This window comes from Aspergillus luchuensis, chromosome 8 (assembly GCF_016861625.1).
Source record: "Aspergillus luchuensis IFO 4308 DNA, chromosome 8, nearly complete sequence".
Classification (NCBI taxonomy): domain Eukaryota; kingdom Fungi; phylum Ascomycota; class Eurotiomycetes; order Eurotiales; family Aspergillaceae; genus Aspergillus; species Aspergillus luchuensis.
Window position 1 is genome coordinate 3202874 of NC_054856.1, and position 26627 is coordinate 3229500.

Consider the following 26627-nt stretch of genomic DNA (forward strand, 5'->3'; position numbering starts at 1 on the left):
TTTGTGACTGCCCAGGCGCTGGAAGACTTGGATCTCGTTATCCAGAGTTTGCTGGTTTATTTGGTTCATGTATTCCACATCCTCGCGGTTTTGGAGGTACCCAGGTTGATATCACTTTGCTTTCTTCACAGCACGGTCTTCCCCAAGCTTAAGAATGATCCCAGTCATGCCATTACCAATTACTGGGAGACCGAGATAAGGGTCATGGGGAATTGGAGAAGGTAAAGTATTGCTAGATCGTCCAGGATTATGCGTGCATTCTATTTTGCCCATTTGGAGTTTGGGAATTGTGATCCTGACCCTCTGCTCGAAGACTTTGCACATGGGGAGACGGCCCAGCTTCCATTTCGTCTATTTGGCAGTGGTTGGGGGTATTAATCTGTAACGGTGCAATATTCTGGAAGAATAACTTAGCAGGGGAGTACAAAGAGAATGCAGCCGAACTTACCTTTGACTCGTCTGACTCCGTAGCTGCAGGATGTCAAATAACATCATAGAGCCACGTACGGATTACTGAAAGTATCATGAGTATTACTGGAAAGTGCGGAAAGCGAACATGGAGAAGGAAAGTGGAGAAGTGTACGATAAGCTGGTAGGAGAAACGGCCGGCCTTTCGAAGGGATGGAGTAAACATAGCAATTGCGGGCCGGTCTCTAACCTAGTTGGGCAATGGGTTCGTTACTAAGTACATCCGGCGTCTTGTAGTTTCATGTCTCATCACTCTATTGCCCTCTACTACCCCTTCTACCTCTAGATTCGCCCCATAGATGTGTAATTGAATAACATTTATCACTATAGACTGTTGTACTCGACTCCAGGGTCAAGGGGTTGCGTAAGAAGCCATTAATCATCGCTTGATTTTCCGCTCTGGCAACAACTTCCCATAACAGATGCATTTTAAAACTCCAGTAAGTGCACCACATATATGATACGTCACATCTCATGTCTTGCGTATGCTTCATATACAAAAGCCCCAACAAATTGCACATTTTTTCCCCCTGAAGAGTCTTTTAAGATTACCACCCGTCCAGTTCCACTCTTAACGCACTAGATCTTATACTTCAAGACCTTGCCTGTCTTCGCTAATCTAGCCGCACAAAGGAGACAGAATCCGACGAGCATCGAGCACGCCGCGAAGAGCTGCGCATACACATAGCGGCCATTGTCCCTCGTGATCAGAACACCAGCGATAGGAGGACCTGTCAATACGGCGAAACTGACAATAGTCTACATCCAGTTAGTCACCAGATTCACCCATTAATACAATTGGTCAAAGGGAGGGAAACTCACGAAAATCATCCCCATCCTGACACCCGCCTTCTGCAAATCAGTCGTCAAGCTACTTAACGTAGCCGGAAACATTCCCTGCAAACCATTTCCCACAATACCATAAACAACCGTCCATGCATAAAGCCCCGAGATAGACGTAACGCCAATCATGGCAAAAGCGCAAATAATCGAGAACAGGGTAACCACAAGAAGAATATTCATCGGCCCGGTATACCGATCAGCCAGGTACGCAGGGAGCGGACGACCTATAATACCCAGACCATTCAGGATAAGAGTAAAGGTGAGCGACTCCTCCTGAGAGATGTTGATAATCGCAACGCCAAACGAGCTCAGGTAATAAAAGGCGAAATAAACACCCCAGAAGGTCAAGAAGATGCCGACCGCAAACAAGGTGTATGATGGTTCCTTGAAAGCAGCGAGCTCAATGAGAGGCCCTGTCTTCCGAGGGGGCACTCTCGGTCTTGCTAGGATGTTGCAGATGATTAGACAAGCTAGAGTGAAGAAGCCGAAGACTCGCATCGTCCACCCGTAGCCGATCTGTGGGAGCAGGTGCTGGAACATGACGGTGAAGATTAGACCTCCTGTGGCGCTGCCGCAGGCGCAGATGCCGACGGCGAGCATTTTGCGCTTTGCGAAGTAGGTGGATGTTACTGAGAGGGCTGGACAGAATAGACATCCGTTGCCGATGCCGCAGCAGATTCCTTGCGCGAGAAATATTTGGTAGTATTGGGTTGAGATGGAGGCCATGAACATGCCGAGGACGCTGAGGATGGTTCCGACCACTGTAGTAATTAGCATAAATCTTCAATAGCGGGGATGTCATAGTTTGGAAGTTATAAGCCTGAGACGCATCTGCGGAGAAGAAGGAATACTCACCAAAAACCGGCCGAAAGTAACCCGCATCAGTGAACCTCCCCGTAAAAGTACCAATAAAGAAGACAATAAAGACCTGAACGCTTCCAATCCACGAAACATCCGAATCCGAGCGATTAAGAAAGTCGACGTAATACGTCTGAAAGATACCAAACGAATTCATATAGCCCCTGCCCCTATTTCAGCATACTTTTTCACGATACAGCCAGCACAAAGTGTAACCATGCTCCCGGAGGAACCAATTGAGCTTTCACACGTGCGAAAGCAACGCATTGGAACCTACCAGGTATTCATAATAATCAAGTGTCCCACTAAGACTTGTGTCCATGCGAGAGCTCCGCCATCTGGGGGAGGACCGGGATCTTTCCAGCTTGCGACGCTTTGTGATTTTGAGAGTATTCCCCATTTCTTCTCTTTGATGGTTTCATTATTGATTGTCTTTTCGTCGAACTCGGTTATAGCTTCTGGGTATGCTTCGACACTGCTATTGTCGGTCATGTTGGTGGGTGGTACCGGTGGGTTGATTATTAGAGTAGTATGGGTATGATAGTCGCAATTGAATCGCAAATTGATTGATTATTTGGTAGAAAGGTAATTAGACAAATCTACAAAGTAATTGATTAGCACGAATGGTTTAAGAACGCAAACCAACATACCTATTATCTGCATATATTGCATTTCTGAAAAGAATTGGCCGTCACAATTGCATAGTTATAAAAGAACAAAGACATGCAGACAAGAGAGTGATTTCCAGTCATAAAAGATAGAAAAAAACAAAATGACTCAATAATAGTGGTCTTAATGCGGCGTGGCGAGGAATATTTCCTCGTAGTCCGGTTTCGGACTAGTCCATGTTACAGGGCGCGGAGATGAAAGAATTTCCTGAAGAAGCAAGTCAGCAGAGACGCTTGGATCCGAAGCAAATTGACGGTGAAGTGCCTAGACTTGGCTACCCTAAATTCCCTAAGATCGACTAAGATATAGTCTCCAGACACTAAGATAAGTCTAGACACGTCACCGTAATCGGGGTGGGGCATGTATTTGCCCTTCCCCGATGTTACTCTGCCATCCCACTCCATACACTAAGACTGCGGACAAAGTACTTCAGATAGCATCTTGCCACGATAAGCACTAACCTGTCGATCGACAGTAACAGGGAATCAAAAGGTACAGAAAAGGGCTTAATTGAGGGGTAATGTGAACAGGGATCAGGTACCAGGTCCAAGCTCAACTGATAAGGGTATTGTGCTCTAATAAAATGGGCAAATGCCCTGGTATACCTCCGTAAAAAGGACACCTCTTCTTGTCTCTTGTGAACATAGCACATCCATACTCTTTGATTCTTTGACTGCTAGCAATGGCTTCGCCACAAACCATCTACCTCGCCGTCAGTCAGGCACACACCCTCGCCAGCACCCCGGAGACTGTCCAGGCCTTGTCACAGCAATGTCGGCAAGCAGCCAAGCAGAACCCATCACCCGATCTGATTCTCTTTCCGGAAGCTTACATTGGGGGCTATCCTCGTGGGGCGACCTTTGGAGCCAAGGTGGGATCTCGAGACGATGAAGGCAGAGAACAATACCTGAACTACTTCAAGGATGCGGTGGATCTGGGCGATACGCCTGAAGGAGCGGGGGAGAAGTGGGTGAGAAGGGAATTGGAGGGGCAGGACGGGAGTGGAAGTGGAGTCCGAAGGGGCGATGGAGTCCGCGAGGAGCTGGAACTAGTGGCTCGCGAGACGGGTATCTTCATCGTTACTGGATTGGTTGAGAGGGCTGGAGGGACTCTTTATTGCGCAGTAGTTTATGTCTGTCCCAAGTTGGGAGGTGAGTATCCGCATGTACTTTTGATGCGGAGTGTGGAAGCTGACATGATGCTATTGTCTACACAGTGATTGGCAAGCGGAGAAAGGTCATGCCGGTAAGTATACCTCTTTGTATTGATATGGTATTAGGCTGACCAGAACTAGACAGGAAGTGAGCGTCTGGTTTGGGGCCAGGGACAGCCCTCTTCGCTCCGTGCGGTGACCACCACCATCAAAGGCGTGAAACTCACCCTAGCAGCTGCTATCTGCTGGGAAAACTACATGCCGCTGTTGAGACATTCCCTCTACAGCCAGAACGTCAACCTCTACCTAGCACCCACAGCCGATCAGCGCGACGCTTGGGCCCCTCTCATGAGAACCATTGCCTGCGAGGGTAGATGTTTCGTCCTGAGTGCCAACCAATGCCACAGGAAGAAGGACCAACCTGCTTGGGTTTATGGGGAAAAGTCCGAGAGTGAGGAGTTTGCCACCAGAGGGGGTTCCTGCATTGTAGCTCCGAGTGGTGATATGTTGAAAGGACCGCTCTGGGAGGAAGTAGATGGCATGATGATGGTGGGGGTGGATTTCGATGATTGTCTGAGATACAGATTGGACTCGGATGCTGCTGGAAGTTATTCGAGGTATGGAGTATCCTACTAGTACTTCGTGGTTTTATGCTAATTTGGTTGAACAGAAACGACTCTTTCAAGTTGATTGTGAATGGACTTGATATCAGTCCTCCTCTTTAGAGGGTAAGTATGATACTTAGCTTACCTGCACAATACACGTTTGTGATACTCTGTATTTGCACCCAAAAGACAAATCTAATGTAGAAGATCCAGACTCTACATTCCACAAAGCACAGCTTCTATCTAGTCCTGGTGGCTGTTCTATATCCGTGTTCCTCGTAACAAACATCCAAAATTAGTCTCAACCTCACACTGCATAATACCGATTACCCTTCTATCCCCTGCACCATCAATTCACACCTCCCAAGTCTATATACCCAACCCACTCAAAACTATACAACAGTATACGAAACCCGACTAACCCCCTTCGACCTCGAAATCTTCTTCACCTCAATCCTCCCAACCAAGCTACAATCCGTAACATGCGTCCCTCCACAAGGATAACTTCCCAACCCCTCCATCTCCACAACCCTCCCCAACGTCTCCCCTTCGGGCAACGCAAACCCCTCCGCAACAAAGCACTTCTCCATCAACTCCTCCATCGACCACCAATGAATCCTAACCGGACTCGCCGACTTCACAAACTCATCCGTCTTCGCCTGAATAAGCTCCTTATGCTTCCCCTCCAACGTGCCCTCAAACGAAACCGACGCCGACCCCGGATAATGCGACGCCTTTGACTCCTTCACCGGGGGAAGCACGCCCTCACGACACAGCGCATGGATCGCTAAACTCATGACATGTCCAGCAGTATGAAGACGAGAGTGCAGGTTCCGCTTCTCAGCGTCCACGTGCTGCTGGACTTCCTCTCCGGAATCGAACTGCGTAGTCCCGACCGGGACGAAGCGGCCCAAGTGCAGGATCTGATTGCCCTGGGCTGGTTGGCGGACGGATTTTACTTCGAAGATGGAGGCTGCTTTGGGCGCTACCTCCGTGGTCATGGTTCCGGTGTCTGAGGGCTGGCCGCCTCCTTGGACGTGAAAGATCGTGGAGTCGGTGACCACGGCATGCTCGATTTCTGGGGAGTCTTTGACTAGGCCTTGGTCGGCCTCTGGGAGATTGGAGACTGGGATGATGGACAGGATCTTGGCCCCGTGCAGGAGCAGCTGTCCGTCTTGCTGGTAGATAAGTTTTGTGGATTCGGACATCTATTAGTTTGTTAGGTTGGGGCCCCGGATTATGCTGACTAGGAGGTTTAGACGTACTGTGATTGGGCTGGATCTGCCGATGCGATGTTGGGTGCAGTAGAGTCTTTGGGAGGGCACACGCTGGGATAAAGATAGTCAGAAACGTAGCTGACGGTGCATTTGTGTATAAATAATAACCAAAAACTTATGGCAGATTTAGGACATAGGTGGTGGAGTAGTGGGTGGTGAGCAGGGTATATGTACCTGATAGACGGGGGTGGTCCGAGCTTCTGGCTAATGTAACAACCAGTCCTTGTCACTGTCAGGGCGTGTCCGCGCTAATGTATGTAAGATTTGTAACAGATCATTATCGGTTTGGTCACACTTTCATTGTAACCATAAAGAGGCAAATAGCGAAATACATTTCTTTTCTGAAAGCTATAGCGAAAAGTTTCATTACTTTAAAAAAATTCCTAAACTAAACAACAACCCTTTTTCATACTGGTCATACTCTAATGATACTAAATTCGCGATAGCAATTCCTGCCCCTGTTCCCATTGGTCCCGATCCCTGATATACCGCGGATTTTTCGCCACAATGGAGCAAGGCAAGAAACGCGAATGGTCAATGTCGTAAGTTATGCTCCCACTGACACCATCCAAAGCGGCAACAATAGCGGCCTCGCACATGGTATGACACCGATGACCCCAGCGACCGGCAATCGCTTCCCGGATCCATTTCTGCTCCAGCTGCTGCTTCAACTCCAGGGTATCAGTCTCCAGCGTAGCAAGCTCGAGGTGCCGAAGCGCATCCATAATGATCGCAGCGGCCGGTGCCTCGCGGATCTCCAATGCCTTGTCGTCGGTCGAGAGAAACTCGAGCCCGACGAATCGGCCATGACCGAACTTGCCTACCTCCTTGTTCAGGAGTGCAATGGCGTCGATAAGTGGGAGCTCATCGCCGTTGATGGAGGAGAGGTTGCCGTTCTCGAAGCTCAGGGTGAGCTTCTCGGGGGCGTAGTCACCGCTGCGCCGCGTCCATTCGTAGGCTTCTTCGGGGATGTTGAAACCCTCTGGGTCGCCTAGCGGACCGTCTTCGAATTCTCGACACCATAGGTTCTCGTCTCCGCTTAGCTTGCGCTCAGCCATGATGGACAGGCCGGCTGCGGATAACTCTGAGGCTTTCTTCTCGCGCGAGGTCACGGAGTGGACGTAAGGGCTTCCGAATTTGCCAGAGAAGCCATAGAGACGAATGCAGTTGTTCAGTCGGGGAAGACTGTTCTGCGAGAGGTTTGCAGTGTGGAGAAGCAAGCCTGCATTCACGGAATTGGCGTAGTCTGTGATCAGACGAGCGATGACCGGACGGGTGATGGAGCTACTGATGGGAAACATGCGCATGTATGATGCGTGAGCGCGAATGGCTGGCATGACTCCATCTTTGACGAACAGCTCACGACCATCGAGACACTTGAACGATGCTCCGAAGTGAGCAGCGTGCTTGGTAAGTCCTGCCTCATCCACAGGAGCTCCAACATCTACCGCAACAGCGTGGATGTTGGTGTAGCCGAGCTGCTGGAGCTTGAGGAGCAGGTAGGTGCTGTCCAGGCCACCGCTGAACATGGTGACGACGGGAGCATCCTTCTTGTCGAAGTCTGCAAGGTGACCAAAGCTTTCAATGGGCCGCCGTTCTTGTTGGGAACGGACCAGCGCGGCCTGGGCTGCGACGGCATCAATGGCACCTCCGTGACCGTTGGATTGTACAGTCATTGTGTTGAGGTATGTGATGAAAAACCAAAAGGTGAATGGAAAAAAGAATGAAGAATGACTTGAACGTTTGTTACTGAGGTTGCAATGTCTAACAATGACTGGAGGTTTAAATCATTACCATGATGGGTAATTATACTATCGCGGGACGTACTTTTCTCATACAGCCATCACTCTTACACCTCACATTTAGTCACTCTAGCCAATTCCCTTTTCTCTATTAGCTGCATCAGAATACGAGTCCCCTCATCTCAGCAAGCCCAGATCTTCGGCGATGGCAATCTGCAGCAAGCATCTAGGCTTCATCTTCATCTGCAGGCGCTGTAGCCTCTCACTAGCAGATGTAACCCATAATACGGACATTGCCGTCTCCAGGTGAATACCGTTTCGTGCTATACAACCGTGCTAAATCTGGGGGCCGTTTCACTGCAGAGAAGTGGAGCAGGAAATCTAGCCCGTTACTAGCTGATCTCCAGTCATATTAATATGAGGTATATACAGTGCACCGACATCGGGTTCATCTCGGCACTTACAGGATCGATTTACGTGTTCGGCTTTTTAGCTGCTAAAAAGCCCCGATAGGGATTATCAGGTGATGCATGTGATGTGGGGAAAGAAATGCAGGGGGTGAATAGCTTATACATAGCCTCATCAATGGGGTTAATATGTTATGTCTTTTATGAAGAGTAAGCCCTAAACTGCTTTGGGTGATGTTAGTTGTGGCGATAGTTGTGGGGTAGGACGGCTACAAGCGCGGACTACTATTGCCGAGAGGTATCTAGATTGAGTCTGAAGAATCATAATACTATTACCTGCTTTCCTCGTTGATACACTTATTGTCAACTAATTATGCATGCCTTTAGAGACGTCGGCTCTATCCGCCTATCATTGTCTTGAATTTCTAAGCTAGAGGCATTCCGGGCAAAAGCACCAACTACATGGCCCTTCTAGTGACTACTAAGTAGAATCCTCAGCGCTTTGACCACGGATCTCCGAATCCTTTAAGCCTCCCCCTTTGTAATATCAAAAGGTAATCTCATTTGCCTCCTGATATCTACCGAACAAGCTCAGATCATTGCCTGAAAAGGAAGGCGTTACAGATTTGCCATTAGCAGATCAACAGATCCCGCTAACAATCCTTCATACTCGACAAAAGTACTGTACAGTAGTTATGCTTAGCTGTTTAGTAGTGCTTACGCATAGTAGTGGCTGTATCCGTGTAATACAGGCAAGTAACCAATCAGTCAATTGTTCGATCAATCCTTTGTATAGCTAACTAATATGCGTTTCATACCTTCTCTCGCTCGAGAAGACAACTTCCTGTTCGAGCAAACATCCCGAGCAAGTCGTCGTCTCATAGTTGCCATCGCCCAGCCGTGGACCAGATCCTGAAGATGTTTTCGCGATCTAGAACAGCTAGCAAGGTAGTATCAACAATTTAGCGAACACGAGGATGGGATCGTCTATCCTTCTACGGGTTACATCGGGATGAATCACGCCATTGCAGAGCCGTCTCTGAGATTCTGGCCCCTTAGCCATGTTGGAAGTAGGAAAGAGACTTGAGAGTCTGTATACATCGGACAATGATGCTGTATACTTGCCGTGGCCGTCACGAGAGGGCCAACCCCAGGCGCATATAAGAAGCTCGAAAGCTGCAAGTTCTCTGGCAATAAAGTAACAAATCAACTCATCTTTCTCTAACCGGAGACACTTTCTTCAAGCGTTCTTTCCCCCTCAAAAGTTCAACATGGCCATCACCGAACCCATCCTCGTTGCGGAGTCTCTCCCAACAATCGAGCTCGACCTTCTCCGAGCAGACAATGAAACGGAGAACAAGAGACTCCTCAGCGTCTGCCAAAACTATGGCTTCTTCTACCTCAACATGACCAGCGATCCCGAGCTCTGCCAGCTCTGGGAAGACATGCTGTCCATCATGAAGGAGTACTTCGAGCAGCCCCTTGATATCAAGATGCAGGATGCCCGCAACGACGACAACTTCGGGTAAGTCACATCACCCAACCCATCCTGCATTATCACGACCACTGACCATCCCAGCTACGAGCCCATGGGCACCGAAGAAGGCCCCAAGCCCAAGACCCGAGACGGCTACGAATCCCTCAAGGTCCGATACCCCCCATTGCTACACCTATCCCCATGAAACTAACAATATCCAGTTCTCCCGCCGCGAATACCTCAAGAACTCAACCGACCTCACAACCAGCATCCGCACCAAATCCACCCCCTTCTTCAACTTCATCAACCAAGCCCACACCATCACCCTCCTCATCCTCTCCCGCCTCTCCACCCAACTAGGTCTCACCGGCTCCTCCCGCTTCGAAACCTACCACGCCGACCCCGGCCCGTCCACTTCAACCCTCGGTATCCTACGTTACCCCAAGCATGAGTCCGGAATCAGCGAACCCACCAGCGTCGGCCACAACCAGCACACAGACGTCGGCACGCTGACCTTCCTGCTCGCGGCGCAATGGGGTCTGCAGTACTGTTCTCCCCAAACGAAGCGCTGGGAATTTATCGAGCCTCGTGCCGGCCACGCTATCATCAATGTGGGTGATAGCTTGCGGTTCCCGTCTGGTGGGGAGCTGGCGAGTGTGGTCCATCGCGTTGTGCCGTTGAAGGAGACGCAGGAGGAGGACCGTTACAGTATTGCGTACTTTTTGAGGCCGAATGATGATGTTACGTTTAGGGATGCGACGGGCAAGATGTGGTCGGCGAAGGAGTGGCATGATTTTAAGTTTGATGTGTTTAAGAGTCCGAGTACCTTGGATGCTAAGGGGCAGTTTTTGACGGGAATGATGCTCGAGGAGGAGAGGGGGAGGTGGGTGGGTGTTGCTGGGGAGGGAGGTGTGGCGGTTGCTGTTTGATCGGAGTTCATTCTTTGATTTTGAGATTAGTTCTTTGATTTATACAAAATGGTGGATGGGTATGCTAGGATGTATGTTGGGAGGCTGTTTTCACAAAGGAATGCGATATTAGTACTGAGTCCTAAGTTAAACGCAGAAAATTGTATAATTCGCACTGAATTCCAAGATATGAGAAGCATGATATATCTGAGGCCTCGAAATAATCGATTAAAATGAGAAATAGAATTAGTTCAGAATAAGAAAAAGGTTGGCCTGAAATATTCGCCGCAAGTGGCGTTTGGTAATTAATCTCCTGTCTGGGAGTACACAATTTGGCAGGATAATAAAAAACCGCCATACTCTACATTGTAGATGTCGGGCACTAAGTATAAAAAGGGAATACCCGCAGATGTAAGGCGTCTGAGCTGCAAGGCTCCAGCCACGCACTGCGGTCCAGCGTCAACGTCTCGTTCTAGTGCACAACATTGTGCTATGGAAACCTAGCATGTTCCGAGGAAAAGCTTACCATGGAATTTGGCGTTTGAGATCTTGTGTAGACTTTTTCTGACTTGAGTACGCAAGACAAGACATGGCGGTTATGCTCCTTCCTAACCCTGTCATTCGGGCTTGATTGGGCATTTGTGCATCTGCTATGAGTTCGCCACCTGGTTAACACATGACGCGTAAGATTCACTCATGTTATCCCGCCTCTCCCAACCACCATTATTGAATTCAGAACAAAGGCAATTGTATGCTTGAACTATAGTTGGAACCTCTCCATTGAACATTTCCTTTCTTCCTCTAATCTCCACAGATATCCGAAGGATTACTCGCCATGTCGTGGTCGCTCGCTGATATGCTTTATAATGACTTTGGAAGTGAAAAAGAGGCTTCTGATGGCGATGAAGGTACATGTCCACTTTGTGATTGCCTGAGAAGAGCGAGAATTAGACGCACGACAACGCCAGAAGGCTATGACTACCTTGGCGGGAGCGGCCCCAATAGACCTAGGATCCAGCGGGTTTGTTTCCACAGAGCTTGCCATCAGTGCTCCGATACAGCTGATGATCTACTCTGCGCGAGATGCAAACATATGCGACTCAGGCATCTGACACAGTGCCTACTCTTAGCCGAGCCTCATGCCGAGGAAAAGGTGCTAATGGATGACTCTGGAGTAGGTTCAACTATACTGGATGGGATCTCTTTGAGTTTAGGATCTGTCCAAGACTTGGAAGAGCGTTCCCATTATTGCGACACCTGCCGCTTGTTCTCAGGGCGAGCTAGAGAGGTAATGAAACAAACAGAATCGTCACCTGGTACACATTGTATCCTGGAATTGTTGCGATGTATACCTGGAGAGACATTGGGAGGCATCGAATGCAGGTTTATGTTTAGTTTGTCTCTGGAGAGCTCCCAAAAGAGTCTGTGTATGGGTGCGTATTTTCTCAACTAGGAAGTGACTAAGTAATGACTCGCAAATTGCAAAAGAATCAAGATTTTTCGGGACAATCGAACCCAACGATGGCCATTGCCTCACTTCTACACGTATCCCCCAGCAGACGGTTGACTGGCAGAAGGTTTCCGAGTGGGTGAGAGATTGCCACTGCTCTGCCGAGCACAAGGATTCTTGCCAGACAAAACCTAATACCTCGCAAATAAACGGGCTTCTCGTTATCGACACCAGAAAACGATGCATTACGAATGCTCCTACGACATGTCAATATGCGGCTCTGAGCTATGTGTGGGGGGCCACGAGCACTCCCTTGCAGGCAACGACGAAGAATATAGAACGCCTGGCCAAGGAAGGCTCTTTGAATAGCGATGTCCTACCGAAAACCATTGATGATGCCATTCTTGCTTGTATAAGCATGGGCATAGATTATCTTTGGGTTGATCGTCTTTGCATATTACAGGATGACGATCCTGACAAGAAAGCCTACTGGCTGAATTCTATGGGAGAAATCTACGCACATTCATATGTAACAATTATCGCTCTAGCTGGAGACAATGCTGAGAACGGCCTCCCTGGAGTCAGCAAGATCAAGCGACTGGCAACCTGGGTAGGAACAACACAGGGAATAAACCTAATTGGCTCCTCGCCCGACTATAATGAATGTATAGTGAATTCAAAATGGGTCACCAGGGGCTGGACATTCCAAGAGGCAACACTTGCCATACGACGGCTCTTCTTCTCTGACACAAAGGTTATGTATGATTGTTCCTACCCCAGAGCTATGCAGGATGAGATCTATGGTGCCATTGGAAAGCCCTATATATATTCAAAGAATGTATTAGTGTCTTATAGTGAGATGGTGAAAGATTTCACTCAGAGGCATTTAACTTGGGAGTCTGATATACTTCGAGCATTTGCAGGGGTCCTATACATGGGATGGGGACCAGAGACTTATTATGGTTTACCCTTGAATATCTTCAAAGACGCAATTCTCTGGATAGCCCGGGATAACTTGTATCCCATGAGGTGTTCATGTCCTGATGATGCATTTCCCACTTGGTCGTGGACTTCTGTTAAGAGCCCTATAAGCATGCAATCGGCATTCAATTACTATATGGCATGGTACAAAGCGCGAGCATCCCTAGCAATATGGGCAATCCCCTCTAATTCCGGCCAACGATTAGCCTTGCAGGTCGTCGCCAATACTATGGGGGAAACAAGGGGGTTTGACGAAAGAGATGAGCTAGAGTCACTCAACAGAATCCACGGGGAGGATACTGCACGTCTTGAAGACATAGCAGATGAGATTGAATGGGAGAAACAGAAGCGCCTGGAGGATATATCCACAGGTGAAGAGTTGCGCTGTGTACGGCGTTCAATAGACTTTTTGCGGGCACGACTTGCCTTTCTGGTGGCTTGGAAGTGCGGATGTTTTTCGGGATCTCTGCCGAATACATTCAACACTAGCGCCACATGGAAGGGATACGGACGTGTTGTTAGCAACTGGAGATCCCTTGCGCAGCTCTGTGATGAAGCTCATGGGATGCCCTGGGGTAACATGACCGAACAGGATATGGAGGCTCGATTTCCTTCAAACATGCGTCAAACTTGTCCTCCAGGGTCGATCTTTGTCTATACTCAATCGCTCTACTTCCACCCACTCAAGCTGAACCTGAAGCATCATATTTATGGGGGTCCTCGCAAAAAAGACGCATTTTTTATTGAAGTTGGCGATTTTGTGGCTCAAATCGTCCCTAAATCCATCAAAATGGAGCGTTTCAACCATGCTCGCCAACAGAACCCTGATGCTCTATTTGGTTTGCTCGCACTCTCTGTCACGCCTCATAAGAACCGGAATAGTGTCAATTTGAGACCACAGGACGAAGCCTTCTGGAATGATTCTGCAGGAAATTCATTGAGAGATATTATGCCCTATCCTCTCCAGATTGAACTTATGCTAGTTGAGACGGAAAATGGCATTAGTCGGCGCGTTGGGCTAGCATGGGCCTATCTAAAGCATTGGGTCAATCAAAACCCTCAGTTCCGAACATTCCACCTTGTATAAGATGAGATGAATCAATACCTTCCCTATTTTAGAGTCTTCGAAGTTTGAAAGATTTGCTGCCATTAATCTCCGGTCGGGATGAACAGAGCCACACAAGTGACAATGCAATTCTGTGTGATGTATGCCTGACTGTCTCCTTGGGAAGGGTTCGTTATACCGGGGAACTCCTTGGAAAGTAAAAGAGAAGAGGTAGAAAAAGGAAAGAAGAAAAAAAAAAGAAAAACGATGACGAAAGTATACAAGCATACCATTACCAACATCATAATCATGACTCTCTACATTAACAAAACCTACCTTTGCTTACACCTTTCGCATGAATTACATCTTGAACGAGTTGCAAAAATTGGCAATCAGTCCATTTGGGGGCTTGGGGCTCATTAGCAGTATCACTAATTTCCAACCCTCCTTCTCTTCTCCACTACTCAATCAACTCAACTAAACTTACTTGCTCATTGGACGTAGCCTCATAGGTAAGCTGCCGCACCCCAACTTTGCAGAGCACAGAACGAAAAATACCAATTAACCGTGTATTCTTAGTGTGTGATTGGCCGGTTCAAGGCTCCATGGTGACCTTCCGACGGGCCGAGCCATTCCACTCCCGCTTCAGTTGGTTGGTTACTGAATGACTATTTCAATTCAAACTCTGAGTTTGATGCCCTTCCAACAAAGGAAGTACAACGTCGTCGCTAAATGTGGCAACGGGTGCAATGATAGTTCGCGCTTATGTGGTTGCGTTTTGGTAAATTTCATACACTGGTTACTTACTTGGTACCTCTGAAACGGACCTTTACATTGACCGCATCACGCCATCCAAGGGAGGATATCCTGCAGAAGAGATATCGATACTAGAGAAACAACCATTCTATCCCAGGCCAGATAAAGACTGCCACTTTCAATGAATAAGGTCTTTCTTGCCATTCATCTAGGACTGTTACTGACTGCTCTTCGTCTATAGCAGCAGCATCACATGGCATCAAATAATTACCCACAAACGGCCCTCGAACAATAGATATCAACCATCTGCTTAGCATCCTCCAAACATTCACCGCCGTCCCCCCACCAGACAATTCGGTCCATCTCAATCAGTCTTCCCGTCAAATTCGCTCCTAAGCGCGCCTACAGCCTTCTTTTTCTGCATTAATGAAGAAATTCTTTTCTCCTGGCTCTTCCTCATCGCTTTCCACGCGCCAGTAATCCGCGCAGTGGAGGGCAGGTGAGAGTTGTTTCCACCGCGCGGTGGAATCGACTTCGGATCCAGAATGCCCGCCCGGACCATTTCATGCACGCTCGGATGGATAACGGCGTCTTCGGGGATATCGCGAGGCGCGCCCATGTTGGGTGGCCATTGCCGGGGGACCCATTTGCCGTGTTCGAGTTCGAGGCGTGTGAAGAGGGGGAGGATTTCTATGCAGGTTAGTACCAAGTTTTGGGTCATCTCAGCGAGATGTATACACACCGAGTATCCACCAAAAGATTACCATCAGGAAGGTCGCTCCTCGATTAAACATGAGCATATCGTGTGGCTGGTTCGTGCGTTTCCGGACATCATACGCTGTGGTCCCTGGTTCCTCCTTCCCGGGAAACGCATTCTCTCTTTCCACTACGTCTGCAACATTGAGCGTGTGGAAGGACAACTTGCTCTCCGACTTTTCCAGATGAAGGACCTCCTGCAGCATCCAATTCAACGGTGTATCAGACAAAAGGTGGAACTGTCCGGGAGCCAGACTCCAGCCCCCTCCCACGTCACCATGGTTCCCTGCAAACCAGACTTCCTTCAGATCCACTGGCTTGGTCTTGTCAAGCAGCACCAGGGCAGGCTTGAACTTGAGTCTACGTTCATGAATCGATACAGCATGTCGGATGTGGCGAGCCGCCGGACTGACGAGATATTGGTGCGACTTCCGATGGAAGGGGATCTCGAATTGGCCGACACTGTTCACGCAGTCGAATAATCCGAGAAAATGGATCTGCACTTGCGGGCGGCAGAAGGTGGTATTGAATTTCTTCATGTATGAGACCAATGCTTCATCCTTCGCAGTGCGATCGGTCTTTCCTCGCGCTTGTTGGAAGTTGCTGAAAGTTTCCCAGGCAAAGTGGATCATTTCTTCATTGCCCTGTGAAAGAAGGCCAAGTTCGTGGATCATCTCCGCTAGGAATCGCGCGGTGTATGCTCCCCGCGAGAATCCAAAGATGTAGATATGATCACCTGGGGAGTAATACCGCATGATGAAGCGATATGCTGCGAGGACATGGCTTTCAAATGTTGTTCCCACTCCTTGATCGATGGTGGTTAAGATATGCGACTGCAGTTTTCGCGGATACCGAAGCAATCCGGAGCTGGACGATTGACCTTCGACGTAGGTGCCAATACCGGCTGGCCAATGTGTAAGCTCAGTGAATCATACACTTTGTGGCTAACCCCAGTTCCCATATAACTTACGCTGGTAATAATGAAATTGGCCGGGCGTGTTCTTTTCGAGCATCTGGTATATCTTGACGATATTTGAGTCGCGCTCAAACCCCATAAATTGATTGCCAGTGCCATCGAGGCAGAGTACCAGCTTTCGGGGACCAGAATAGGGCGCTTCCACGCTGGATGTCTGATCCACAGTTGAGTGTGGCATGGCTTTGAGAAATCCTGGCCAAGTGGAACAACGAAGAAAAAGGTACGAAATGGGAAAGTCAACAGTCGAAAAGATGGATGAGTCCTAGAAACATTGAACTCAGAGACGGCACTTTACGGGACATGCCTAATACCCAGCTTTATCAGAGTGAACGCAACGCAACCGTCCAGACAGCAGCACCTTCGGGGACCACAATCATGATGCCCAGCGCCGATCATGACGGGCCGCGGGGAGGATTTCAACACGAACCGCTTGTGGGGGTGTTCGTGAGGTAAGAACTGCCGAGATGCAATCCAGCATCTATCATTGGATCAGCTTCAATGATGATCGTGCCGCGGCATGAGGTCTGTGTCCCGTCGCGGTCCGACCCCTTCTTCATACTAATGATTGGTTTGTCAATATGCTGATCTTGCCAGCTGAAAACCACACTGTCTGATAAACCCCTCTCATTGTTACTCTCCTGCATAGTGGCTGGCTGAATTTTCTCCTCAAGCACGACCACCTGAGGGGTTATCTACCCTTTCCTCTGCATATGTGCCGTCTCTGCCACCAATCAGGCGACAGGTGGCTGGCGAAGTCTGCAGACTGTCGCAATGACAGCTCTGGGCACGGGGCCAGACCGAATCTCATGCTTTCAGCTGGGCTGTGTCCGCAGATCGATAGGTGTTTGTCTGCTCGGTATTCCCCGTATGGTCTTCAGGATCTCAGCTACCCCAAGCGCCGGGGACGAGGGGTCCTCTTTCAGCTGGCATTGGTGGCCCAGTTTTCACAGCATGCTGATTCCTAATAGATATTCCTCGTGTATAAGTATTCGGGCACAGATCTCATAATGTATTGCAGAAGCATCGCAATAGATTGCTCTCTTCAATACAACTAACGGCTAAAACTGTACCTCGCCTTACCTCGCCTTCCTGAATTATGAGCTCCATTTTTATTGCACTTCTCCTCTGCCTCCTTTCTTTTCTCTACCTGCGGGTCTTTGCAGATGAACCGACGCGCCCTTTCCAGATAGTTGCCAAGGTTTTCTCTTCCCATACACACCCGACATGGAAGTTGAGGCCTCGTTTCCTTCCAAAGGCCACAAAAGCAGCTCTGTCCAGCATTGCCGGGACGGGAGAGGGGCTCTGGCAACGGCTATATGCGAGGATCTTCCATGCACAAGAGCTAGCAGAAGTGGAAGATGACGTGAAATATCAAGCTGGAGAGTCATATGGAGATCCCGATGTCCTTGCCACGGGCCTTGTCAAAGATCTCTCGGCTCTAGGACTCAAAGGCAAGAGAAATGATCTTCGTACACTGATCCAATTAGTGAAGTCTAAGGGAAAGCCGATCGATGATCGTCAAATGCTTGTGAGTCGGCTTCCATCTGTGTCCACATTAAAAGTGCCATTGCTGATGAGGATTGGCCGCTGTAGATGGAAAAAGTCATCGCCATCGTTGCAATGTTGCCGCGGACCTCCAAGTCCCGACAGAGGTTAACCGGCATCCTGGTCGACCAGCTCTGGCAGAGCTTGGAGCATCCTCCGCTATCGTACTTTGGGAACAAGTATCAATACCGCACTCCCGATGGAAGTTACAACGTGAGACGAATCTCCCAACCTGTCGTCCGAAATACAAAGACATCACTGACCAATTTGACTCCAATACTATAGAACCCTTTAGAGCCTGACCTTGGCAAAGCAGGCAGTCCGTATGCGAGATCGGTGCCCTGCCTCAAGGCTTTGCACGGAGTGCAGCCTGACCCTGGCCTTCTTTTTGATCGTGAGTCTCGAGTCTCGAGTCCAGACAGTATAATTCTAAAGCTTAGTTTCAGTCCTCATGGCCCGTGATGAAGGGACTTTCCGGGAAAACCCTGCAGGCACCTCGTCGGTTCTGTTCTATCACGCAAGCATCATCATTCACGGTAAGTCTACTATACAAGGCTGGTACTCAGTCAAGCCCTTGCGCTAAAAACATGTAGATGTCTTCTGCACGAACCGGCGCGACCCCAATATCTCAGACACCTCATCATATCTGGATCTCGCACCTCTATATGGTTCCAGCTATGAAGACCAACTGAGGGTGCGCACTATGGAACGCGGCATGCTCAAGCCTGACACCTTCCACGAGAAGAGGCTGTTGGGTCAGCCCCCTGGTGTCAACGTGATCCTTGTCATGTACAACCGTTTCCACAACTATGTGGCCGATGTTCTGCTGAAGATCAACGAGAATGGGCGCTTCACTCTACCGCCAACGACATCTGAGGAGGCAAAGCGGAAGGCACTGGCCAAGCAAGACGAAGATCTATTCCAGGTGACTCGTCTGTAAGTCAACATTCCATATTTTCTTCATGACTGAAAAATGAACTAACTCCGGGATAGCATCGTAAACGGGCTCTACGTCAACATCTCACTACACGACTACCTCCGCGGACTGACCAACACTCACCATTCGGCGAGTGACTGGACTCTAGATCCTCGTGTGGCCGTGAGCCGAGCATTTGACGCTGATGGGGTTCCTCGAGGTGTGGGAAACCAGGTCTCGGCAGAGTTCAACCTTCTATATCGCTTCCATTCGGTTATCTCCCGGCGAGACGAACAGTGGACGAACGAGTTCTTGAAAAGTCTGTTCCCCGACCTCAAGAAACCGCTGGAGCAACTTACACCACAGGAGTTCATGCAAGGTTTGATAATTTACGAACGAAGCATCGAGAAAGACCCCAGTAAGCGGGAATTCGGTGGTCTGAAACGAAACCAAAATGGTAGGTTCAATGATGCCGAACTGGTGCAGATCCTGAAAGACAGCATGGAGGACCCAGCGGGTCTGTTTGGGGCTAGGATGGTTCCCAAAGCACTTCGCATGGTCGAAATTGCCGGCATTCTCACTGCACGCAAATGGAATCTCGCGTCCTTGAATGAGATGCGTGATTTCTTCAAGCTGAAGCGGCATTCGTCATTTGAGGACATCAACCCTGATCCTAAGATTGCCGATCTGTTACGAAAGCTGTACGATCACCCGGATATGGTCGAGATGTACCCTGGGATATTCTTGGAGGACGCAAAACCTGCCATGGATCCTGGGTGTGGTGGATGCCCTCCTTACACTGTCGGGAGAGCGGTATTTAGCGATGCAGTTACTCTCGTTCGATCGGATCGGTTCTTGACTTTGGTCAGTCAAATATTTTCTACTCTGCCGCTTTCAAGTGAAGGAGCTAACAGCAAGTCAGGATTACACTGCGTCTAATCTCACTAACTGGGGTATTCGTGAAGTTCAACAAGACTACGATATGTAAGTATTCACAAAACAACAAGGTGCATAAAAATTAGCTCATTATTTAACAAACTATAGATTGGGAGGCTCGATGTTCCACAAATTGATCCAGCGCGCACTACCCGGATGGTTCCCATACAACTCGCTCCACGCAACCCAGCCAATGTTCACCCGTAAAATGAACGAACAAATTGCGAAAGAGATTGGAACAATCGATAGGTATAGTCAAGAGGATCCAAAACCGCCACCCCATACTGTCATGCTTGCGAATCATGAGACCATCATTGAGGTATTGAAGGACCAGGATACATTCCGCGTCCCGTGGGCCAGATATCTTAATGACATGATACCGGGCAAGAGGTTCAATGACTATATGCTAGGAGGCGATGGTCCGGAAAATACAGCCCAGAAGAAGCTCGTCAAGTCCGTTTTGTTCAGTCCGGATCAGTTCAGCCAGTTGCTTTCGCACACGACTGTTACGCTGGGTAAAGAATTGCTAGAGTTGAACACTCTACAGCTGTCCAAGGACCTGAACCAAGTCGATATTATTCGAGAGTAAGTTTCTCTATCTTCTACCAACACATTAACTATCACAACTAGAGGCTTACTGACCCATTTTAGCGTTGCAATTCCCCTCAATGCAAGAATAATGGCAGACCTCTTTTGCTTAGACATGAAGACCCCAGAGAATGAGTCTGGCAGCATGAACGCAGCAACAGTTTACAAACATCTCATGAACGTCCGCACCTGGGGTTTCAATAACACCGACCCAGGGTTGATGCTGCAACGCAGAAAATGGGCCTCTGAGAGTGCTGAGGCCCTTGTCAAGTCTACTCTCAAGGTCGTCAACGAACAAGCCCAGCCACAGAAAACCCACATCCTTGGAAGCTTGACTGGCCACAAGCAGTCCGCCAGTACCCTACGCTGGTATGGAAACAACGTAGCAAAGCAAATGATGGAGATGGACATGACTGCGGCTGAAACAGCAGAGGTTTGCTGGCTTACAGCAGTTGGGGGTGTTGGAGCCCCTGTTGGACTGGTTCGTTACCCCATATTTATTTGACGAAGTGACACATCCTCCTAACGTTATCCCCATCATCTAGATCGCCGACGTCCTACAATATTACCTCCGCCCGGAAAACATCCACCACTGGAAACAGATCCAAAATCTCGTCTCCCAACCCGACAACAGTGGCTCCGTCGACAAGCTTCTCCGACAATACGTACTCGAAGCGCAACGTCTAACCAGCATGGAATGCACCGTTCGCGTCTGCAAAGCCCAACGTACCATCAACGATCAGGAATTCAAGCCAGGCGACGTAGTAATCACCCTCCTCGTAAGTAGCCCACACCTATCACACTCACACCCCTCCTACCATGACTATCCAACTAACCTCCTCCAGGGCCCAGCCTGCCGCGACCCAACCAGCATCCCCGACGCAGAAACATTCAAGCTCGACCGCCCCTCAAACACATACATCCACTTCGGCTACGGCGCGCACGAGTGCCTAGGCAAGGAAATCGCATTGACATTCGCGGTCTCCATGCTCCGCGTCCTAGCAGGGCTGAAGTATCTACGACCAGCACCAGGCGGTATGGGCATGCTGAAGAGTATCATCGTCGAAGGGAGACGGGTCTATCTCAATGATAGTTGGTCGTGGATGACTCAAGATCCGACTAGTAAGTCCTCCTACACAACCATCCACCACCCATCTTATTAACAATATTATTACCTATAGCATGGAAACTCCACTTCTCAGGCTACGGCCAAGGAGCCTACGAAGCCCCAACCCCTCCCCCAGCAGCAGCAATACCATCTTTCCCTATTACAGACCAGAACCCTGATACCAGCGACGAGAGTGGTGTCGACGATACAATCTACTCCGCTGTACCTACTACACATCATCATCATCATCATCATGGAGGGCCAGAATATACCAGACAGGAAAGCTACAGCATGACGGATGGCGGAATGGGCATGGCAACGCAGTATTCGTTCGGACAGAGCCATCATAATCAGTATCAGTATCATGAGGTGACTAGGACGTCTTCGTCGTCGTTGCCTTCTATGTTGGGGGATGATGAGAGTTATGGGAGGTTTTCGGGGACGTTGAACTGATATTTTCATTTGTGTGAGAGGGGAGAGGGGTGATGAGGTATTTATTGATTCAAATGAAAGGCTTCTTTAATATAAAACGGAGAGATGTTCTCAGTTGTGATAGGTTTCACTATACTGTAGTAATAATCTAAGAGTGACTGGGAAGAGGTACATTAGAACTACGACCTATAGCTGCGAGTAATGTACTTATATGTAATGTAACATTCAACAGCATATGAATATGAGATAGAAAGTATCGCATTCTTACTATACCTTGATGCAAATTTTACTACGAATCCCGGATGTACCAGCCATCCCGTCTGTTTGAACCATGGAACCGTAAACTCTAAATAAAAAGAGGGTCGAAAAAAAAAGGAAAAGGAAAAAGAAGAAAATAAGGAAACAAGAAATAGGCAATAGTAAAAAGAAGACAGTAGGAAGTAGGAAATAAGAAATAAGCAACTAGAAGCAAAGAATCTAGGAAGTAGGGGATAAACGCAGAAAGCAGGAAGCAGAAAGCAGAAAGCAGTAGAATAGGAAATGGAAGAAGGAGAAGAGGAAAGAGAAGAGGAAGCAGGAAATAGAAAATTAAAAGCACGGAAACTAGAAAGCAGGAAATGGAAGCGTGGAAGTAGAGCAGAACAGGCAGAATAGACAGAATGAGCAGAATGGGCAGGACAAGCAGGACAAGCAGGACAAGCAGAACAAGCAGAACAAGCAGAAGAAGCAGAAGAAGCAGAAGAAGCAGAAGAAGCAGAAGAAGCAGAAGAAGCAGAAGAAGCAGAAGAAGCAGAAGAAGCAGAAGAAGCAGAAGAAGCAGAAGAAGCAGAAGAAGCAGAAGAAGCAGAAGAAGCAGAAGAAGCAGAAGAAGCAGAAGAAGCAGAAGAAGCAGAAGAAGCAGAAGAAGCAGAAGAAGCAGAAGAAGCAGAAGAAGCAGAAGAAGCAGAAGAAGCAGAAGAAGCAGAAGAAGCAGAAGAAGCAGAAGAAGCAGAAGAAGCAGAAGAAGCAGAAGAAGCAGAAGAAGCAGAAGAAGCAGAAGAAGCAGAAGAAGCAGAAGAAGCAGAAGAAGCAGAAAGCAGGAGACTAGAAGAGTAAGAAATAGAAAATAAGAAGCAAAGAAAAAACAATAGGAAACAAAAAAATAAGATATAAAAGTAGAAACAAAAGAAAGCAAGAAACTAGAAGCAAGGAAACTAGGAAGTAAAGAATAAAAGCAGACAAGCAATGACTGGGATGGCAAATAAGAAACAAGAAAAAGATAAGAATAAGAAAACTATCTAATAGGAATATGAGACTATCTAATAAGAATAGGAGCTATCTGATAAGAATGTTATAAGAAAGAAAGGATAAGCATAAGAAACTATATAATAAGAATAGAGATAAGAATAAGAAACTATCTAGTAAGAATAGATATAAGAATAGAAAAAATCTAACAAAGAAAGAGATGAAATCAAGAGTAATGAATAAGCAGAACAACGCTGAACAGGCAAAGCAAAGAATCAACACAAAACAAGCAAAGAAACGTTGGGCAGGGCAGGGGAGGGGAGGGGAAAGGGGCAAGGAAAAGGCAGTGCAGGGCAGGTAGGGGAGGACAAGGCAGAGCAGGGTAGGGCAGGGCAGGCAGGGGAGGGGACGGATGGGCAGGGCAAGGAAGGGCAGGATGGAAAGGGGAAGAGACGGTAGGGGAGGTAGGGAAGGGGATGATATGGGAAAGGCAGAACAGGAGATGGGCACGAGAAGGGCAAGGGATGGGCAGGGGATGGGCAGAGAGGGGAAGGGTAGGCAGGGAAAAGGCAGGGCAGGGCAGAGGGGGCAAGGGGAAGGGTAGGGGAGAGCAGGCAGGGAAACTGGAGTAAACGGTAAGGGGAAGATGAACAGGGAAGAGCAGGGCAGAAGAAGGACAACGGGAAAGGTAGGCAGGGGAAAGGCAGGATAGAAGAAGGGCAGGGCAGAGAAGGGCAAGGGGAAGGGCAGGGAAAGGGTAGGAAATGGGCAGAGTAGAGCAGGGGAAGGGGAAGGGTAGGGAAAGGGTAGGAAATGAGCAAGCAGGGGAAGGGGAAGGGTAGGGAAAGGGTAGGAAATGAGCAGGCAGGGGAAGGGCAGGGGCAGGCAGATAGGGGACGGAAGGACGGGGGAGAGCAGGTAGAGAAAGGATAGGGGAGGATGGCAGTAAAGGGCAGAAGAAGGCAAGGGAAAGGCGAGGCAGAGAAGGACAGGGCAGAAGATAGGATAAGTAGGGGAGGACAAGGCAGGGTAGGAAAGGAATGGGCAGGGCAGGCAGGTGAGGGAAGGAAAGGAGAGGAGGTGATAGGCAAAGGGCAGGGAAAGGATAGGAAAAGGGCAGAGGAAGACAGGGAAGGTAAGGGCAAGGTAGGGGAGGGAATGGTAGGGGAGATGAGGGCAAATAGAAGAGCAAAGGGAAGGGAAGAGAGGAGATGAGAGATAGACAGATGACGAGGAAGAGATGGTAGGGGAGAGGGCAGAGAGAACAACGGGGTAGGTAAGGTAGGTCAGGGAAAGGCGGGACAGAGTAGAGTAGGAGGTGGGGAGATGAAGGTAGGCAGGAGAGCGAAGGGGAGAGAAGAGAGGGGAAGAGAGGTCAGAGAAGGGAAAAGAAGGACAGATGACGAGATATGAGATAGTAGGGAAGAGGGCAGGCAGACGAGCAACGCAGAACAACAGGAAAGCAGAGCAAGTAAAGCAGAACGAGCAGGGCAGGCAGACGAAATAAGAAAAGGAGTAAGCCAAACGGACGCAAAGAACGCTATCAAAAGCAAGTAGAAAACAAGCAGAAGAAGCAACGAGAATAGAACTATCTAAGATAAGAATAGAAGGTAAAGATGTGAGGAAGAGTAGGAAGAGAAGGAGGAGAAGGAGACAAGAGAAGAGGAAGTAGGAGCCAAGAGTAGAGAATAGGTGAGGAGGGGGGAGTTGTAGGAGGGATGGTTTTCCGAGAGACAAGCAGGGCTGGCAGTCCCTTTTTATAATCGTCCGAATGGCACCGAGACGGGGCGGAAAAGGCTTGCAAAAAGTCAGCACTCGATATAATTAGAACGATTGAGTCAGGATGCGCAAAATGACTTCAGTGCAGGTCATCAGTCCAGTTTGGGCCGAACTGGAACGGTGGACGGCCTCAGGAGTCCCAAGAATAGATCCGCGTTCCATGAGACGGACCACAGTATAGTTCCAAACGAAAACTCATCCATCTGGGAGCCGTGGATAAGTAGGAAGCCGAAGTTCCAGGGTGTCGCCTTTTTTACACCAGGGCTACGTCAATCAGATTCGGCATCAAGTCAGCTCGGCGAAGTATATCCCTATCCTAGATGTAGAGTAAGTCTTCGGCACAAAATATGGAAACAGTAGAGCCAGAGGCAGCGGAACGTCTATTGCACATGCACTAAAATAAGATGTTTAAAAGTGTTTTTCGTAATTTTGTGGGCCACTAGAGGCGTAAAGCTATAACTCGATAAAATATGGTATAAACCTCGTCAGAAATACGTACTGAGGGAAAGATGCATGCCATCAGTGCCTATGACCGAACCACCACTGTAACCGCAAATGCTAGCAAGTCGGACGCGCATTTCCTCATGCCGGTCCATTCGGATTCGTTATCAACCATCGTCACAAAGACTTCCCATTATTCCGTAGCAAAGAAACAGATCCGCAATGAATACCTCGTAAATGGAGTTGCACACACAGGCTATACACCTTAGACAGTGTACTTGGCCTTGGCTCTCGTGCTGCCGCTGTGTGCGCTGTCCGTGTGACCCGAGAACTCAACGGCGTCAGCCTCCTTAAGACGAAGGACTTCCTTGAACCGCCGACCAATGTTCTCAAGGATCTCCTTGCCCTGTGCGGGTGTGCGACCGTTCTTGTCTCCGGGGATACTCTTGCCAACAGTCCGGGTCCACAGACCAACACGGTAGAAGCCCTTGCGTACGTTCACAACAACACCCATAACCTCGTTGTCACCATCGTTCTCGAGAGTCTCGCCGATGGCGGCCAGTTGTGCGTGGAGCCACAGGTCGTCGATGGGCACGGAGCGCTTGTCCTTGAAAGAGTATGACCACTTGCCTCCGTGCTTGTTCTGGGGGTCTTCCCACTCGGGACGAACTCCCTTCTTGAAGAGATGGTAGTCGGCTTTGAGGCCCAACTCGGACGTCGGCGAAATGTTGTTCTATTGAAGCATTGGTTAGCGGGGGCGAGACTCCTCGGAAGGTCCAAAACGGAGAACACATACGTAGATACCCCAGAATTCCTCAACAGAGTTGAAAGTCACAACTTCCTTCAACAGATCGTTCCAGTTATCGCCCTATTGCGCAGGAGAGGTTAGTTGTCTGACCAACTGCCGTGTCTGATTCAGCAAGAATCCGTACCTTGCCGCTAGGGGGCTTGGTGAACCACAGAGTCCACTCGTGCATCAAGGGATGCTTCACAGTGAAGTTTTCGGGGTCGTGGAATACTGTGACAGAGTCTCCATTTGTCTTCTCGGTCTGTTCCTTCTGTTCGACGGCGGCAGCAACGGGGGCGGCGTTCTCGTCAGCCACGGGCGCGTGACCGTTCTCAGCAACAGCGGCCATTATGAAAGTTGATTGAGGAGGTGAGGGGAAAGTGAGGGTGGTTGAAGAGGATGCAACGGCGAGATTGTGGTGATGAGAGGGAGAGCGGTCGTGTCGGAGGGGAAGAGACAAAATAGCGCGGATGGCAAATTTTGTGTCGGAGAGAGAATCG

General features: G+C 48.9%; 10 protein-coding genes across 10 annotated transcripts; 5 read left to right on the forward strand and 5 right to left on the reverse strand.

Annotated features, from left to right (window-relative positions):
- Positions 1–1047: 1047 nt before the first annotated feature.
- Positions 1048–2661, reverse strand: AKAW2_81087A (uncharacterized protein; the record flags this gene model as incomplete). The annotated part of the gene is made up of 4 exons (XM_041682180.1): positions 1048–1227; positions 1291–2072; positions 2167–2333; positions 2447–2661. The coding sequence occupies 4 exons, from the start codon at positions 2659–2661 to the stop codon at positions 1048–1050; spliced, it is 1344 nt and encodes a 447-aa protein (XP_041549048.1).
- An 859-nt stretch (positions 2662–3520) lies between these two features.
- Positions 3521–4716, forward strand: AKAW2_81088S (carbon-nitrogen hydrolase family protein; the record flags this gene model as incomplete). Its single annotated transcript, XM_041682181.1, has 4 exons — positions 3521–3989; positions 4055–4083; positions 4133–4608; positions 4662–4716. The coding sequence occupies 4 exons, from the start codon at positions 3521–3523 to the stop codon at positions 4714–4716; spliced, it is 1029 nt and encodes a 342-aa protein (XP_041549049.1).
- A 272-nt stretch (positions 4717–4988) lies between these two features.
- Positions 4989–5804, reverse strand: AKAW2_81089A (putative alanine--tRNA ligase; the record flags this gene model as incomplete). Its single annotated transcript, XM_041682182.1, has 1 exon — positions 4989–5804. The coding sequence occupies one exon, from the start codon at positions 5802–5804 to the stop codon at positions 4989–4991; it is 816 nt and encodes a 271-aa protein (XP_041549050.1).
- Positions 5805–6304: 500 nt separating this feature from the next.
- Positions 6305–7549, reverse strand: AKAW2_81090A (uncharacterized protein; the record flags this gene model as incomplete). The annotated part of the gene is made up of 1 exon (XM_041682183.1): positions 6305–7549. The coding sequence occupies one exon, from the start codon at positions 7547–7549 to the stop codon at positions 6305–6307; it is 1245 nt and encodes a 414-aa protein (XP_041549051.1).
- A 1744-nt stretch (positions 7550–9293) lies between these two features.
- On the forward strand, positions 9294–10428 carry AKAW2_81091S (uncharacterized protein; the record flags this gene model as incomplete). The annotated part of the gene is made up of 3 exons (XM_041682184.1): positions 9294–9547; positions 9602–9668; positions 9721–10428. 3 exons carry the CDS (start codon positions 9294–9296, stop codon positions 10426–10428), a joined length of 1029 nt encoding a protein of 342 aa, XP_041549052.1.
- An 814-nt stretch (positions 10429–11242) lies between these two features.
- Positions 11243–13925, forward strand: AKAW2_81092S (HET domain-containing protein; the record flags this gene model as incomplete). The annotated part of the gene is made up of 3 exons (XM_041682185.1): positions 11243–11315; positions 11586–11840; positions 11896–13925. 3 exons carry the CDS (start codon positions 11243–11245, stop codon positions 13923–13925), a joined length of 2358 nt encoding a protein of 785 aa, XP_041549053.1.
- Positions 13926–15361: 1436 nt separating this feature from the next.
- Positions 15362–16549, reverse strand: AKAW2_81094A (T6SS phospholipase effector Tle1-like catalytic domain-containing protein; the record flags this gene model as incomplete). Its single annotated transcript, XM_041682186.1, has 2 exons — positions 15362–16299; positions 16366–16549. The coding sequence occupies 2 exons, from the start codon at positions 16547–16549 to the stop codon at positions 15362–15364; spliced, it is 1122 nt and encodes a 373-aa protein (XP_041549054.1).
- Positions 16550–17467: 918 nt separating this feature from the next.
- AKAW2_81093S (peroxidase/cytochrome P450 family protein) lies at positions 17468–21917 on the forward strand (the record flags this gene model as incomplete). Its single annotated transcript, XM_041682187.1, has 12 exons — positions 17468–17899; positions 17965–18129; positions 18202–18310; positions 18363–18452; positions 18510–18852; positions 18910–19696; positions 19755–19816; positions 19877–20353; positions 20420–20837; positions 20902–21135; positions 21202–21478; positions 21538–21917. 12 exons carry the CDS (start codon positions 17468–17470, stop codon positions 21915–21917), a joined length of 3774 nt encoding a protein of 1257 aa, XP_041549055.1.
- Positions 21918–22198: 281 nt separating this feature from the next.
- On the forward strand, positions 22199–22983 carry AKAW2_81095S (uncharacterized protein; the record flags this gene model as incomplete). Its single annotated transcript, XM_041682188.1, has 2 exons — positions 22199–22235; positions 22511–22983. 2 exons carry the CDS (start codon positions 22199–22201, stop codon positions 22981–22983), a joined length of 510 nt encoding a protein of 169 aa, XP_041549056.1.
- Positions 22984–25605: 2622 nt separating this feature from the next.
- Positions 25606–26476, reverse strand: TIF45 (eukaryotic translation initiation factor 4E; the record flags this gene model as incomplete). Its single annotated transcript, XM_041682190.1, has 3 exons — positions 25606–26073; positions 26137–26208; positions 26273–26476. 3 exons carry the CDS (start codon positions 26474–26476, stop codon positions 25606–25608), a joined length of 744 nt encoding a protein of 247 aa, XP_041549057.1.
- Positions 26477–26627: the final 151 nt, after the last annotated feature.